General features: G+C 41.0%; 1 protein-coding gene across 2 annotated transcripts; it reads right to left on the bottom strand.

Moving 5' to 3' along the window:
• Positions 1-7,406: 7,406 nt before the first annotated feature.
• Positions 7,407-17,552, bottom strand: SFT2D2 (SFT2 domain containing 2). 2 transcript variants are annotated; one of them, XM_068181014.1, is made up of 8 exons: positions 17,400-17,552; positions 17,010-17,096; positions 16,504-16,589; positions 15,327-15,408; positions 13,267-13,302; positions 13,079-13,137; positions 12,317-12,346; positions 7,407-11,715 (listed from the first exon to the last, which is right to left on the bottom strand). In XM_068181014.1, exons 1-8 carry the CDS (start codon positions 17,460-17,462, stop codon positions 11,676-11,678), a joined length of 483 nt encoding a protein of 160 aa, XP_068037115.1. In that variant the 5' UTR covers positions 17,463-17,552; the 3' UTR covers positions 7,407-11,675. The 2 variants fall into 2 exon arrangements, with proteins under 2 accessions (XP_068037115.1, XP_068037116.1); XM_068181015.1 differs by lacking the exon at positions 13,267-13,302.
• Positions 17,553-18,178: the final 626 nt, after the last annotated feature.

Below are 18,178 nucleotides of genomic sequence, written 5' to 3'. Positions count from 1 at the left end.
CTCTTTTAGAAAGACAAAAATACCTGGTGGATCACTGCTGGGATTTTTACTGACAGAAAAGAGCATGGCAGGCTTTATAATAGAGAATTTAAGTTAAATCCATCATTTGACAAGACTCAATCCATCTTGCCTTTAAAAAACTGAGAGGTACGATCCACCTAAACAACAATGGCCAGAGCTTGATGGCACCTTATTTGGCACCCTTCCAATCCAAATCATTCTGTGAGTCTATGTTGCTTTCAAACTTCACACTCTGACATCTCTTCCCCTCTTCTTTTTTTAATTGTCAACTCATAACCAAAACACCTAGATTATTTTATAAGTAAACCCAGGTGAGTTACATTAGCAGGTGTCAGCAACTTCTAGTTGATAAACAGCCCACTTTCACTGCTGAACAACTAAAGAATGTACTTCAAAATCTACAGGATATTTAGGTACCTGGAAGGGTACCACTTTGCATTTAGAAAAATAATTGCATCTCAGGTATGCTGGTGTAAATGGAATATGTTTATGTTTGAGTTCCCCTTTCTAAATACTCAAAGAGGAGAGAGAAGCTACTGCTGTAATTTTTCCCTGCATGTGATCAAATGGCATAGAAAGTGCATAGGAAATATATGAGACAGTTTTAAATTTTATTATACTATAGATGCAAATAAACAGATAAATTTGAGCTGGTGGAAGTGCCATGAATTTTAGTTAAACATCTTCAGGTTTTCAGGAACTTCTAAAATAGATACCTGTTACTTTGGGATTTTTTTTTTTTAGCTGAAACCATATTTCCATATGGCCTTTTTAGATATAGTTGCTCAGAAATCGGGAGATTCAAAATCAAGGCAGGTAAAGAGACAACAGCTCATAAAAGTAATAATATTCCAGTAGTTAGACACAGTTCTTTCTATAGACAAATAAAAAGAGAAGCAGCCTGGCTTTCAGAAGTACTCACTGCCCATCTCTCCTGCAGGGCTTCAGGAGTTATACTGGATTAGAGCCTCAAAAAATCAGATCCCATATACCTTCCTCAAGATGCTTAGAACTTAAAGGAAACCAAAAGCACACAAAAAACCAACAACAGTTCATGTTGGTGGAAGGGTTTCCAAATGAGGAAGTGAAAGTCTCTCACCAGCAGACACTGGTGCATCCCTACAGGTAAAGAATATGCTCAGCAAAAATGGATTGGAAATGGAGGCTGCCACAAAGCAAAAGAAAGAGAGGTCCTGCTTGGAGAGCACTGCTTGCCCAAAGCACTCCTGGGACTGAGCTGTGCAGAAGAAGGGGTGTATGCAAGGAATGGATAAGGGACCTATTCCAGTAATGGGTTGGGACAAGAGTTTTTCATCAATAAGACTGGATTTTTTTACAGCTAGCATCCCTATGGGAGAAGCATGAATTTTTTAACTTTGGAGTATCATACTAAAACTTGTATCCTGCACAGTAATAAACTGCACTTTCAGATCCCAGAAGTGGGTAACACTTGTGTGGTTATGGTTATCACTTATACAAGGTGTCTGATTCTTGAAAGTTTAGTGTCCAGAGGAAAAAAAACCCATAAATCTAACTTAAAATACCTGACTTTCACACAGTTTGAATTTTAGTAACTATGTTACCATAGCTCAGGATGCCTGAAACCACAACTTTTTCCAAAATGAGTGTAGTTACCTGTGGTTGGTTAGTGGGAATGGCTCAATTACTATTCTAAGCAAGGAGAAGGTTGTTTCAGCTCTAAGAGTTCAGTCTAAAAGCAATTTGTGTTGGATGTAGCAGAAGGCACAGTTCACTGTGCCACTGATATATCTTTCCAACCTAAAAGAATTAACCAAAGAAATAATAAGTTTACATGTATGTAAGCACATGACCAGCTGATTGTACTTGGGCCTGAGATTTTACTTTAAAACACAATTCCAGATTCCATGAATGAAGATTCTTTGCATTGTGTACAGCTGTGTCACACAGCTGCCATGGGAGAGGGCTGCAGAACAGAAACCAGAAAGATTCAGAGTCACAGCTATTTGTTTATTGTTGGCTTTTCATTTAACAAAAATATTACCTGTGGAAATTTACTTTGAATATTTAGCCTGTTTTAGGAGAAGTGTGAGAGATCCTCTAATGTTTTGTTCCTCCATTCACCTAAATAAAAACTTGGAATGCTTTCCAAACAACCCTTCTTTCTCCTACTTTCTCACAAGATTAATTTTTCCATGTCTACAGGTGTTGGAACAGAGGCCCAAACAGATTAATGTCACTAGCTGTAGGTATTGCCAGGACACAGAGAACAATCCATTCTCACATGTGGGTTATTTCTTGGGCTGGAAGTTAAATTTTCCTGAACCTGACATTTGAAGAAAAGGTAGCTGGAGTTACAGAGGAGCACAGTAGATGTTCCTGGTGACTGACAGCCAGTGCCACTGCAGGGGGGACTGTTTATTGCCCCTCTTGCACTTATCACCCATTTAATTGGACAAGCAAATCAGTAGGGGTGGAAGAAGGAACAGAAAATGCCCCTAAAAAACCTGCAAATTTGAAAGCTTTCCCTGAAACCCAGCTGGGAGAGCTGGGCACTTCCAAGCAGGGATCAGACTCCATGTGGATCATAGACAAGCACAACTAGCTCAGAATGCAAGCACAACACTCACAATCATCTCCAATTCACTAATAAGAATTTAGTAACTCACATTTTAAATGAAGCAATGAGGACTGGGGAGAGCAGTGAAAGAACAATCAGAACAATCCTGCAATTCTTATTGGACTTCACTCACTAAGTTTCAGCAGGAAAAAGCAAGGGGTTATTTTTGACTTTCTAATTAAGCTTGTTCTTAAATGCCCCTGGCCGCCAGCTGGTAAGGTACACAGAAAGGAGGGGGAAAAAAGCAAACAAGAAAAAAGGTAATTAAAGAGGCCTTTCTTGTCTTGACATTGGATAGCTGTTTTTTGGCCTTTAGCTGCATGTTTCCAAAGAAAAGGCAGCCCTTCATCATCAGATGAAATTGCAGAAAATAAGACTCACTCTTTCCATTTCCAAAGCTCCCACTGCAGCATTCAACTAACTCCCCTCTGAACACTGAGTCCCAACAACACAGGGAAATGTAACCTCCATCACCATGACACTCCCAGGAAATCAACACCTATCAACTACCATGGAATAATTGAGAAAGGATAAAAAGACAGCTGTTTTCCTTCTGTTTTTTAATCATGTGTCCAGCCCCTTAAGAGATTGCTATGCTAGAGGAGACTTAAAGAAGATTAGCCTTTTCATTAATGTCGGGGTGAGGGCACAGTTTCAATAACTTCCCCCGGGTAGGTTTTTAGCAGAAAGGCAGGCAGCTTGTTTGAGTGGTACCTCCCTGTCTGGTGTTATAACTGAGATTATACTGAGATTAATTCTGAGCCCAGAGAGCAGGGAAGGCTTTCCACAGCAATCTTTCTGCTTTTTAAAAAGAGAAGGAAGAAAGAAAAACAAACCCAAAGAAAAAACCTAATGCAGTGTGATGGGTTGACCCTGGATGGTTGCCAGGTACCTGCCAAAGGATGGATGCTGCTCTATCTCTTCCATCCTCTGCCCTCCTCAGCAGGGACAGAGAAAACATTACAAAGGCTCATGGACTGAAATAAGAACAGGGAGAGATCACTCACCAGTTGCCATCATGGACAAAGCAGGCTTGACTTGGGGAAATTAATTTAATTTATTACCAATCAAAACTGAGTAAGCTAATAAGAAATAAAACCAAATGTTAAAACACCTTCCCTCCACCCCTCATTTATTCCCAGGCCTACGTTTCCCCCTGGTTTTCTCTTCTCCCTCGCTGCCAGTGACCTTCTCAGGGGAAGGGCTCCTCACACTCTTCTGTTCCAGCATAGGATTCCTCCTATAGAAAACAGTCCTCCACGAACTTCTTCATCAGTACTTCCCACAGCCTTCAGTTTTTCACATAGCGCCCTGGTATGGGTCACTCCCATGGGGTGCAATCCTTCAGGAACTGGCTGCTGCAGTGTGGGTCCTCTGCAGGGTCACAAGTCCTGCCAGCAAACCTGCTCTGGTGTGGGCTCCTCTGTCCAGGAGTCTGCTCCAGCTTGGGCTTCCCACAAATCACAGCCTCCTATGGGCATCCAGCTGCTCTGGCAGGTGGGTCTCTGCATCCCCATGGATCTCCAAGGGCAGTGGAGGCACAGCTGCCTCACCATGATCAGCACCATGGGCTGCAGGGGAATCTCTGCTCTGGTACCTGGAGCACCTCCTGCCCCTCCTTCTCCACTGACCTTGGTGTCTGCAGGGCTTTTTCTCTCACAAATTCTCTCCCATCTCTTTGGCTGCGTTAGTGCAAGGGTTGTTTCTCCTCAAATACGTTACCCCAGAGGCACTGCCACTGTTGCTGGTGGGCTCAGCCTGGGCCAGCAGTGGGTTCATCTTGGAACCAGCTGGTCTTGGCGCTATCAATGCATGGGAAGCTTCTGGCAGCTTCCCAGGGAAGCCAACCTGTCGCACTACAACACGAAATAACTCATGCACTCACTCTAAGATGCAAAAGAACAAAAGGAGCCCAATTTTATTTCTGACCTCACAATATATAGAATTCCAAAAGTGACAGTGGATTGGAGGATGAAATTGCCACCTCTCCAACCACACTGGACAAACCAACAGTCCATCAATTCTCTCCTCCCACAAAGAAGAATGCAAAACAATCATTATTTACATGAACAGTGCCTGAGAAACTCCAGTAGAAATATATAAACATTGGAAGGCATAGAAAACTTTTAAAAGAACTTTAAAATTTTTAAAAGAACAGGGCGACACCAACCCTGTAGCGTCCTCACCAAAACATTGACGACAAACCAAATATATGTAGTCAGGCTGGTGATGAATGTAATTTAGTTTGTTTTAAACAATAATTATAATTTTCCCTAATTTGTTTTTTTTTACTTGAAGATCTTCAGCGATGTCTTCAGACATGAATTACCACCTAGAGGAAGAAACTATTACTGTTTACATCTTTAAGATCAGAAAATATTTTTAAAAGTAAGAGATTCTAATCAAAGCTTTAAGTTCTATTTACAACATCTCAGAACGAAAGTAACACATTCAGTGTTTATTGGGCAAAACAAATATGCACTTTTGACGTGGATGTGTCGGTTAAAGCTTTCTGCTAATGATGAGGGTTAACAAGTTGCAATTATAACTTCATTGAAGCAGTTGATTCTGTCAAAAGTGATGAGGCTGACACTTCCTGTTACACACAAACAGAAACTACAGGAGCACATGCCCATCTTAAAATATTTTCTTTTCCCACCACATATTGCATCATAGAATGGTTTGGGTTGGAAGGGATGTTGAAGATCATCTTTTTCCAGCCCCCCTGCAATGGGCAGGGCCACCTTCCACTAGACCAGGTTGCTCAGATCCCCATCCAGCCTGGCCTTGAACACTTCCAGGGATGCGGCATCAAGAGTATCTCGGGGCAATCTGTTCCTGTGCCTCACTACTCTCACAGTAAAGGATTTCTTCCTAATCCTTAATCTAAACCTCCCCTCTTCCAGTATGAAGCCGTTCACCCATGTCCTGTCACTATGTGCCTCCAGCTTCCAGTACTTCCCCAGGTTTTATGGCATGACAGCCCCTCAAAGCTGCAATAAAATCATACTGACCAGGTGACACTTTCATTGTACCATTTTTACACTACACCCATGTTACTCCACACTTATTCCCACAGAGGTTTTGAAGCACAAATTCTCGGGAATAACTTCTCTTAGAGATGCCACAAGGGAACGCAAGAGAAACTTAAAAGGGTTTCAACCAGGCTAACTTAAAATAGCAATCCCAAAGATTGGCAGCTTAGATAGACTATTCCATCTCTAATTCACCAGCAGCTTTCTTCTGAAAAGTGAGAAAACCAGAATTTTTTTCCCCTTTAGGAATCTCCAGCACTTCATGGCTGGGCAGTTACAAGCCTGTACCCCCACAAGTATTGCAACCAAAGCTGAGCTCAACAGGAAAGGTAGAAGCAAGGGATGGAAATAACTATCAACCCTCACCTTTGAATGGCTCACATCCATGAAATACCTTCTCTTGCAAATCAGACCTTGAGGAAGAAGGGAAAGGGGCAGACATTAGAGCAGCTTTCCAAGAGCCTTGTCACTGAATTTGAATGCCGGTGACTTTGCAAGGCAATGGGACTCAGGAACTAGATGTTATAGCAAAACTGACAAACCCTTTCAGAGCATTTCTAAGGTGCTAATTCATGAATCAACAGAATGCGCTTTAGGGCAGCTGATCATTGTTTAGGGATTTCAAATGAAGATTTCCCTTTTTTTTTAAATAATCATTCAAGTATTAAGATCTCAGCATGAGAATGAAGTGGCAAAGTTCAGCAGCTTTGTTGTTATGCAGGAGGTTGAGTTAGGCAAGCAAAATACCTCTAAGCTATTAGACACTGAAAAGATTTATTGCCCTTTGAGGAATCGCAGTTGCCTTGATGTATTCAGCTTTCCTGACATTCCTGGGACACTCTAATATTTTCAAAAAGATAAAATGCAAACCCTTAGGTTTCTATATGACAGAAGACAGGCTGCTGCTTGTATTCCAAACACAACTTTGGATCTTCCTGTAGGACAGAAATTTCAGTTCAGTCAGCTATGAGACAGAGCTTGCTTAGAAGAACAATCAAAAAAAAAAAGAAAAAGGTAATTGAAAACTTAACACAGTCTGCCAGAGCACACAAGTCTCACCACCACCCCTGCAGACAGGGAAAAAACCCACCTGCCTGTCAGTTAGGAGAAAGTGTAACATACCCTGAACAGCCTAATGTACACACAGCCTTGATACACCACTGCCAAAGAATATTAAACCATGTCAGGTCTTTGGATGCATAGTAGGCACACACTTAAACAGACCAGCTCTTTGAAAGCTAAGAAAAATAAAATAATTGCCTCTAATTATTTTTAGCACAACTTCATAAATCATTGATAATTTACTTCATTTACATTTTATTGACTGTACATCAGCACTCAGAGCATATTTATTTCAGAAGCATGTTGCTTCCTGTTGTCTTTGCTGACAGAATAGCACCAGGCATTATTTCCTCTGTAGCATGGACTAAGGATAGCTTGTTTGCATACCTAGGTTGACTCTTGAGGTCATTGAGAAGGAATAAAAATATCATCCTCACCTTAACAACTCCACTCGTGCCAACCAGTTCTCTAGGTGCCTGCAACTGCTGGATAAAGCTGCTGAAAAACATTGGTGACACAGAAACTCCCCCCAGCAGTACAAGTTGTGTCTACAGCAAAGGAAGTGAGGACAGGGCAGAAATTTTAAAAAAACCAAACACATGAACAAAAGGAAACAAACTACCCACAGCAATTTCAGCATCATCAGGAGAATCAGCATTGTTTCAAAAGCCATAAGAACATTAAGAAAATTGACTGTAAGAACAGTTAATTTAATGCAGTGATAACTTTATTGAAGGAAATAAACAGCACTTGTAAGGGTTTCACTTCATTACAGAGAAAGATGTAAGTCAGAAAAAAAGATGCTTATCAAAGTAGAAATCAGACAGTGTAAATACACAGAAAAAGCACATCAGCAAACACAACCAGTAACAGTATAAAACATTGCAGAGAATTTCTGAGTTTGGTTTTTATTTTACAAAACAATTCCACAGCTGGTAAAAAAATTTACCAGGCGAGGCACATAGTTTTAAGACAAGAAACCATTTGTGTGCTTTCCCTCCAAAATGGCCAGTATTTGCTATGGTTGTAAACATCAGTATTTAAGCCAAACGTGTTTAAACATCCTCCTCCTCCTCAGTTTACAACAGCACAGTGATCTCACTTTCATGAACATGATTAAGTACCAAAATGAAGGAAGAGCTGTTCTCAGGAAGTCTGAGGCACACGCAGAGCCCAATACACTGTCCTTTTAAAAACATGGTTTCTGAAAAGAATTTCAACTTGTGGTAGAAAATTCCTTCTTGGTTTTTTTAACAGCTCATGAATAATCTTATTACTATAAATACTAAATGAGATTAAATTGTTCACATCATCAATGTTTAACCATTTCAGATAGTACCAGTATTCATAATGGACTTTGCCACATGAAACAGAGCAAAACGTTGAAGTAGTAAAAAAAAAATCACACATTTCAATGTATAGAGTCTCAGTACTTTGGGAACAGATGACTACCATCCTCCCTATTTCCCTCTCTAATATAGCTGGAAAGTTAGCTGATCCAGGATATACAAATTCCCTGCTAGAACTGTACGCTAAGGCTGCTTGGTTGAGGTTATGTTATCTGTACAGCAAAAAGTGAAAAAAAGTGGGCAAATTGGCCTACAGGCTGAGGCCTGTAGTGTTTTGGTCTAACTTTCTGTTAGAACACCAAATCCTACTGAGATGGGCACCCAGCATCAAAGAAGTTTCCTTAGGAAAGTCAGCTTTGAATTAAGTGCTGTAGGCAACTGAGCAAGGACTTTGGGAAGGAAGGAGCTTTGTGATTCCAACCACAAGCTCTCTATTTGCAGTAGAGCACACACAACAAACATTCCTACCCTCAAGGACAGTGAGATGGAAGGCTTCAGAAATACCCACCATGCTTCCTACCAAGCAGATAACCAAAGCTGATATCAAAACGTAACACAAAGTAGGTTTAATGACCAAAAAAAAGTATAATGATATCATCTAATTCAGATTGAAAACTACTCAAGAGGGAATATTCATATAGTTTACTCCCCAGCTATGTAAAAATCAAATAAAATAAAGTATTGCAGTAAAGTGGAAATTTATTTTACTAATAAACTTGTCAACAGCCTCACTCCAACTATTTAAAAGTGAGTAAGAATCTAAAGAGTTTTGTTCTGGGAGAGTTATTTTAAGTAAAAACTGCTTGTAGATGAAGCGACAAACCCTGAGTATGTTTCACATGTTGGCAAGAATATGGCAAGTCTCTCCTACTGTCTGATGTCCCCAGGAACAGAATATAACACCAAAGGGCAACATAAACCCCAGAGACACTCTTGTGATCCTTGTCTCCTTGCCATCTTCCCTTGAGTTCCCTTCCTGTAAGGGCACAATTGCTTAGCCTCATGTGCTGTGCAGTCAAACAAAGATTTGTTCTTCTCTCTTCCTGAATAAAAGGCTGTGAAGCTGGAATTACAGTTTTAAACTGAGAGGGGGAAAGGACAAAAATCCATTTATGTGCTATCTAATAGCATTTTCATAAACTTCCTACTTGGCTGTGTTCACAAGAGCCAGCTAAAAGGTTCTAGTTCGCTAGAACTAGTGCACGTTGAAAAACTAATATTCACCATACCCAATTGTACTGTTCTTCCAGAAGAACTCCAGAGAGTCAGGCTACCAGAATCCTGCCCAAGCTAGCCAAGGAATAAGCAAAAGGCAAGTACTCCTCCTAATCTGAAATAATTAAAAAAAGAATCCCAAAAGTCAAATTCTGTTATCGTGGCTGCTGAACCTGGAATGATGATTGGAGTTAATGTAACTTAGCTGGAGAGGGGAAGGAGAAACAATGGATACTGTGCTTGTAGCTTCTTCCAGGGATATTCAGAGATGCTAAAATTAAAGGAATATTGGAATGTAAAAGGCATTAGGGTTGCATTTCAATTTCCCTGATACAAAGGAATTCTGTAAACATTATGAAAATCCTAAAAGACTGGCATAGGTCTTTTGACTGATGTAAATTAGGTTTTGAACTTAATCCCTGATAAAAAAAGACACACATCAGTTTAGACACTTGTCTTAGATCAGCCAGGGAAAAGAAGGATCAGTTTTCTTTAATTCCCAGTCTCTCTTGGGAATTTAACCAAATCATCTTTTCAAGAAGAGCAATAGTCAACATATTTATTTCAACACTAACTTCTAAATCCCGGGAGGTAAAAAAAGCACCAGGACGCAGTACTTGAATCTGCATAACTGCTTCATCCCAACATCAATGCCTTCTTTCCATTCAAATGCCTTTGCAACAGTAATTCTGGCCACCTGGGATCCACAGAACACTTGTCAAGATCTCCCTTTCATACCATCTGCAAAAGGGAATCTCTAATTAATTTTCTTAGGGGATCTTTACAGGTGGGTGGTAGTGAGCTTTATAAATTATCAGAAGGACACTTAAATTTAAGATTTTGGATTAATTAATTTCTTAGGCACTTTCACAGAACTATTTGCCTTCACTGTGAGCTTATACTTCACAGCCAAGTAGATCCAGATTTTTCCTACATTAAAGTCTTTGTAGTACAAGTCAGGGATACACTTGGCATGCAAGCACAATGCTCTTAAACAACTAAACTCTTGGTAGATTGAGGAAGAGATGCCTCAGTTCCCACTAGAGTGCACTGGAAAACCATCATCTTAAACACTGGCTTCAGCAAGACAGTTTGGTAAGAGGAAAGGGGAAAGCAGTTAAACACTATCTCACACAGCAGAAGCAGGAATCTGTGCTCAGATATTAAACTGACCACTGCAGTGCTGTGGGAGTAAATGATTATACGTAGCTCAGAAGATAAAGAGAACACAGAGTGGCCTTAGAATTTGGATACAGTCTGCTCAGCACTTGTTTGGAACTGGCAGTGGGATTGTTTCATGCTTTCCTTGCTACCACAGGCAACAGGATATTGTGCTTTCTCCTGCAGACAGAGAAGTTCACTGGTGTGTGCAAGAGTTTTAGCAGAAAAACAAAAAAACTGATTCCACTTGCAAAGAAACAAAGAGAAATGTTGGAGTTTTAACCTATTTACAAGTTCAGAAGAAAATGTCTTCTGCCTGACCCAGGCTGCTTAAAAACAATAGCCCACTTCTACCTTATGACAGTTTGTCCTTTGAGGAAGGACATACATAAATTCTTTTATTGCTTGCCCTTTGCATTGCTCTTATGCTACAGCTGGAGGAGAAGAGAAGCACCTCACTTCATGTGAAAAATGTCAGCTTCCTACCTTGCAATCATGACCATGGAAAAGAACTCAAGTTTCTGGTAGCTGAGAACATCAATGGACCTTATTTTACAAGTGATTTTCCAACAGGAACAAGATTTTTCAGATGAAAATGTCCCCTTCATGTATTTTAAGGAAAGACTATCAGTATGGACTGAGAATTAAATATTTCATTAAAGATGCAAACATTTCATGGTTAGTTCACAATCGTGTTTGCTTTTCAAATTACATCTTTTAGAAGTTTCATAAACCTAAAATTTTGCAAGATAGACAGGAAAAGAAAGAATACCAATATTCCATTATCCAAGGCAAACAGTGCAAAGATTAAGTGACATAAGGCTATTTTTAAAAATCCCAAGTTGTTGGTAAGAAATCAGTTTTCAACTCTAGAACTGGCACAGTCCGTCCCATCAGGGCCAAGGTCTTCACTTTATAGACTTCACTCATAACTATGAAACTTTTGCAAAACCAAATGCATGAATTTATGCAAGAATCACCATAACAAATTGTGGACCTCTGCCCAATTCTTCTGCTAGACTGAATTTCATTTGATCACAAGCCCCCCGTCCCACAGACACCATTGCTTACAAACCCAAGCAACTGCAGACACTGGGTGTAACACAAGGAGCTTCTAACAAGCAGCTGAAAGGCACGTGTTCAAGACAGAAGTAGGAAACTACACAACACAGTGATCCCAACACAGTTCTACCCAGAACTTCCTAGAACTTTGTGAGGCATCCAGTATTCCTGTTAGGACAGACAGACTGAAACACATTTCTTCACAGCATCCCTACAGGCAGAAGAAAGAAAAAAAAAACACACAAGAGAATCAGAGCCACCTCGGTTACATTATTTGCTAAGAGTCATTCCATGCTACTATCCCACTGACACTGAGGACTGTAGAGATCAGCTGACCATGTATTCATTGCATTAACATGATTTGCACGACTACACAAATGCCTTAGAGACAAGCTGGTCTGCCCAGTGCCCACCTGCTGCAGAAGTGACATCTGCAAGGCTGCACTGAGGCAGGGCACTGCAGAAGGGTAGGGCAGGAGACACAACTCTGTGCTCACACAGGACAGTGCTCATGGGGGAGAACAGGACAAAAGGGACACAGAAGAATACACTTGTATAGTAGCAGTTTGGACCAGCATTCAGGCATTCCAAAGGCAAGCCTTATGCTCAGTATTTGGTCAGCAGGCTTACATATTTCTGTGGGAAGCCCTCTCATTTTCTCCATTTGTGTTCTCCCACTAGAGAAGATGCTTGTTGTATTTCCAGCACCATGGAAAACCTTCTAAAGCCACACATGACCATGCTTCTCTAAACTAACCTTCCGTATGATCAAGCCTCAAAATGACACAGAGTAAGAGAGCAGGGAAACTTACCTTGCATATGGTATGAAGGAAATGCTGTACCTAAGAAGAATGATTTTGAAAGTTACTTTTCATGTCAGATTTTATTAGAATCACAAATAAGAACAACCCCTCTGATATTCTAAACTGCATGTTACATAAGCAAAATGAAGCTTTGAGCTTGTGAGTAACAGGAAGGAGTATCTTTGCAAGCCATCTTAGCCCAGCCAGGGTATCAAACACTATGGCAAAATAGAGGGGGATGTTGTGAAAGCATTTTAAACACAGCTCTCCTGCATCCAGTATTCTTTATGCTCCAGCACCTACAGGTAGGCAGGATTAGAGTTGAGGGCTGGCTAGGTGTCTGTATCAGTTTGTGCACTCCTTAGGTGACTTTGCACAGATCATATGTTAACATGAAGAACACTGACAGTTTGATTGGCATAACTGGGTGTCTGAACGAGAACAAATTCAGGAAAGGAATACCAGATAGTAGGCAACAAATTTATTTAAAAGGAAAAGAATAAAAACCAAGCTCAGTTCAAGCTCAGAGAAATCAAAGGAACTTCCTCTAGAAATGGAGCCCTGAGCTCTGTCTCCACAGCCTCTATAGTGGTGTGAGAGACCAAGAAGTGGGAACAGGTCAGCTCCTCACTGATGCATTGTCTTGAATCCAAGGGATTGACAAGGAAAAAATTTACCTTCCACCTAACTCCACATCAAAATCCACTCACAATTCAGCTACTGGTGTCAGCTGCAGCAGAAAGTGGAGTGTGTAGGGAGGAAATCACTCACCATGCCATGGCAAAAAACTGTAAGATGCAGAAAAGCAGCGCGAGTCCTGCCTTACGCCACTGGAGGGGAGAGGAGAGGGGAAGGGGGAAGAAACACAGCAGAGACAACAGTGTAAGAATCTTACTTTTAAAATACACTCCAGTTACCTTAACTCCAGTTATATATACATACAGGACTCGAGTACTCACCCAGAAAGCGGAACACAGTGTTAGTATGAGGCACAACTAGAAGAAAACAAATTATTTCAATTAAAAATATAAACAACTCCAGTTCCTATAAATATTGCAACACTGTAATGGGGTCCTTCACAGAGACAGAAATTAATTACATCATTTACCAGTTTTATTCAATTCTACGTCATAAAAGTTCCTTATATTTAAAAGTTCCTTGTATTTAAAGTGCTCTCGCTATTACATTTCTGAAGTGAATTAAAGCAATCAGGAAATATCAGCCTGGTATCTCCAGAAAATGATTTTATGGCTGCAAAGGAGCAAGAGGAAGAGGTTCTGCAGCTCTTTTGCAGGTCCCTACTCCATCCCAGACACTTCTTAGTGTCACAGGCACACACCATATTTCATCATTTCGCATAAGAAAGACTTTTCAAATACTTTTCACTTACCACTCTTAGTCCTTCTGCTTCTGCACAGTTCCTGATGATTACATGGCTACCACGGCACTGAAGTTATGTCATTACTTAAAAGCTCACCAATTAAAACCATGCTACACTTTCAAGAGTTTTGGGCTATTGCTTAGTAGCTCTCCTGTGTATATATTGAAGTAAGGCACAGTCATTCACAGTCAGGCACAGCACTTTTTCTGTTTTCAGAGTTGCACTGTGTCTTTCTTTACTACAGGTAAAATCTTGGGGGGTAGTAGGATCATTTTCTGCTTTAATCCTCAGTTTTAACAGAAGCCTCCTATTTGTTTCCATTTTCAATTTATGACAGCTCATTTATCTATGATAGATGCTGATAAATCATCTCCCTTCATCAGCATCCAACAGCCTCTAGATACACATGCACCATTGTGCTACTAGAGATTATAATGTGCATCTTTCTGCTAGAATGGAAAAAAACCCCATAAAGTACTGCATATTCAGACATGCATTGCCAATGAAATCATTCACTTGAGCTCAACCAGTACTGACAACAAATGCAGTTCTTCTATTAGTTTTAAAGTGGTGATTTGTATATTGGTCTAAATACTGCATCATACATCTAATGACTGGCTTTATCCCAGTGAACGACATTCCAGGAATACTCCTGACTCCAGGCATCCTGAATGCATACAAAGCACACACACACACACACACCACACAGTAGCTTCTTGCTTGGATCTGCAAGCATACACAGTCAAATTCTCAAGCTCTGCAGCATCTCTGGATGTGTAAAGAGAAATTGGAAAGTGCTAATACAAGCAAGCACTCTGAGGACATTCAGACTGAAAATGGGGGTTTCATGCAAGTTGAAACACCTTTCAACTTTTTGACTTGCCAGAAGCAAACAGGAAAGTTGCAGAGACAAAAAAACCTGTGTACTTTAAAGAAGAGTCAGTCTGAAACTTATCAGCAACTTTCAGACATGGAAACGCACACAACACAGGATTTGCTATAACTTCCATCTTCTGAAAATAAAATAATTCCAAGGGTGACTCCACTGAATGTTGAATTTGCAATTTCATTCTGTCGTACAAGTTTCAAAACCTGAAGCTATCAGCCAGCTGGGATGATCCCTAATGCAAGGTGACCAAGGCAGTTTCCCCACTTGCTTTGTCATGAAGAGATGATTTTATCAAGGTAGAAATACCTACACAGCTCCTTCAAGGCAATCAGACAAAATATAAAAAGACAAAATTATGCAAAATAAAGTATCTAGCAACATCCATAGGACAACTTTAAAAAAATTAGTTACCCATCATTCACTTCTTAGGCAACACATAAATATAATGTTATGACCTCAAGCACCCTAAAAAAGCACATGCATGGTTCACACACACCAGCCACAGACCCTTAATGCTCATTTAGCAAAACAAGCTGGCTTCAGCTCAGTCTTGCCTACCAGAGAGGTGCTTTTCTGGGGCCACACTTACCTTTCCACTGCAGAACATGTGCAGTGTTTGACATTTTAAGAAAAGACAAAAAAAACACGAACCAAAAAACCAACTCCAGACACATCCTGAGCCACAGCTGGCTCGAATGAAAATTGCTGCCAGGTGTGTATGAGTTCAAAGTGACTCCCTGGATACTTACTAGCATAACAATAGTAGCAATCAAACGTGTGGGCTCAAACATGCGCTTCAATTGTTTCATTGGTCCCATAAGAAACATGGTGCTGTGAAAAACAAGTCAAGATGAACACGGAAATGAGAAAGGCAAAAGCAAAACTCGGTAAGATTAGACTGTCTGCTGCCATAGGGGCATCAGTACCCTCTGTTGTTATGGCAATCAGTGCAGCATAACAAAAGAAATGGGATTATACAAAGAGACAAAATCCATTCCTCCTTTTCTTTGCGCAAAGTATTTACAATTTTATTCACACTTGTTCTGTTAAAATTAACAGAAGCAGAGCAGAACTATCAAGTTAGAAGCTCAGGCCAAGGTCAGCTCCAATCAGATCATCCTTGACAGATGCTTTTCTAACCTGCTTTTCAAAAATGCTTTTTAAATCTGCTCTTCAAGAACACCATCCACAGAGGCTCTGTGTGGATTGCCAGGTAATCCAGCTCAATTCTTCTACATAAAAGGCTGTTTTCATGCCTGGATCCATTCTCTGATCCCTTACCAGATCTACAGCCTCATTTAGGGCCCTGGTGATGGATACTGGATGAATTATACAAGGTGTAAGTTTTATCTGAAGTGATATTTCTGCCTCATATACTAAATTATTCTGCCTCATTAGCATATTACTTCCAATTCCATTGGAAGTATTATTTATGCTTTTTTGCATCACACTAAGTATCCACAATCACAGCAAGCTGGGCTTCTCACAGAGTATGCAGGGCTTTGCTTCAGGAACCTAGACGGCCATGAAGTCTTACTACATATGCTTGCCCTGACAGACAGACCGCCCCAAACATAATCACCAAAACAGACAGAGCACTTCCAAATGCAAAATGGCAAAGAATTATTTTTATCTGGGGGAGGAGGAACCAACAAAATCAAAAAACCTCAATGTTCATAGTATGAGTGCGATTCCTGTTTACTGATGAGCAACTTTTACCTTGAATGCATTACTAATAACAATAAAGCAAATTAAGATTTTTTTTACCATTTCACAGCACTACTGGGGAAATGCTGTTCTGTAGAATTCAACAAGAAAATTATCTACAAAAGCAAATCTCTCGCAAATGCAACAGCTTCTACCACTCATGCACTATCATTCTACTTTTGTTTCTCATCTGTATTAGGGAAATATAAAGATCGTTACCTCCCAATGGATGCAATATTCCCCAGGGTATAAAACACTGCAAAGAGTACCAGCCCTTTCTTTGGTATCCATAGCAGACAACTACCCTAAAAAGGAACATTTAGAGAAAGGGGATGGGGAGAAATTAATAGGTTTTAAATCGAAACATATATATATATATATATACACACATATATACATATATACATATATATATATATATATATATATATATATATATATATATATATATATATATATATATATAATATATATATATCTCCAAGAAGTGTCATGTCACAAAAGAAATCTTAAGAAAACTTCAAGCCAAACTGTAAAATCACGCATAAGAAAGTAAATCGCATTTACTGGTATTCTTGTTAAGAGTCAGCGTATTGCATCTAACTGGAACCGAGTCAAACGTCTCCGCAGAGACTCGGGAAAATCAAGCAACAGCACAGAGGGAAGCTGTAATATCTGAGCTCCCGAAACTCAAATATTGGGGAGATCTGGCAAAAAGTCCTTACCAAGATCGAGCACAGGCATCCGATCGCAAAACACGCAATGAAACCTTTCACTCGGGTGCCCCAACCTAAGGAATTAGCATCGATAACCTGGAAACGAGGAGGAAAACAAAAGCGAAACTTGTTTACTTGTAGCTCTTGCGTCCTACCGAGCGCGAAAAGCTTCCTCTCAGGCGCTGCCGCGCCGTGTCCCGTTCAGGCACCCTCCCGAGTGTCCCGGGGAAAGCGGGCCATGCCGCGGCACCGGGAACCGCGGGGGCAGCGCTGGCGGAGCCCACGCGGGACCGCCCGCCCACGCCACCGGCGCCTTGTCCGGGGTGGCTGCTCCGCCACCGCGCCAAGCACACCGGGGACGGGCGGCCGGGTCCCCTCGCCCGGCAGCGGCAGCGCTACCTCGGCCAGGCCGCTCGGCTCTTCCGCGTCGCGGCCGCTCAGCACCCGCTTCAGCTTGTCCATGGCTCCGCACCCCGCCCGACCGGCCGGCCGGAATGCCCTGCCCTGCCCTTCTCTTCCCTTCCCTCCCTTCCCCAGGGACTACCAGCCCCGGCAGCCACCGCGCCCACCTGCACGCCGCAGGTAGGGGAAGGCCGGCGGGGCGGCGCGCAGGCTGCCGGGGGATGTAGTCCAGATGTCATGGAGTCTATCTTCTCCCAGCACTTTCCAATCCAGCGCTTGGCAGTAGCAAAACTCGTTTTATAGTCAGTGAGGTTTCATTTTAATCCCACAACTGTACCTCTTCTCCTGCTCACTTTATTTTCGTAATGAGCCTAGCAGTCTCCTGCCAGATAAAGGTATGTGGATGCAATGTCTTACTAGCAGCGAAAATTCAGCATCACAAGTAGTTATTTCAATTTATTTTGCTCAGTTAAAAACAGAACTGTAAAATGTTTGGTACGTTTTATTTAGCAACTTACAAGGAACAATATAAACTGCCACATAAAACTTGACACAAAACAGCTGGAGAATCACCCCACTCCCTCCCAACTAAAGTTACTTACTCAAAGTGGTACTTTACTGTGAAAATTTTATGTCAGAGCACTTGCTCTACACCAGTTTATACCACTGCTTCTTGGTAATCTGAATGGTGTAAGAAAGTCACAAAGTGCTTCAAGTGTGAACTTCTTGTAACTTGTTAAAGGTGTTCTTGTGATTTCTCCAACACGTGTGTTCCA

The sequence above is a fragment of the Anomalospiza imberbis genome, chromosome 2 (genome assembly GCF_031753505.1).
Source record: "Anomalospiza imberbis isolate Cuckoo-Finch-1a 21T00152 chromosome 2, ASM3175350v1, whole genome shotgun sequence".
Classification (NCBI taxonomy): Eukaryota; Metazoa; Chordata; class Aves; order Passeriformes; family Viduidae; genus Anomalospiza; species Anomalospiza imberbis.
The sequence above is the reverse complement of the archived record's forward strand: the minus strand, read 5'-3'. Positions and strand labels throughout refer to the sequence as shown.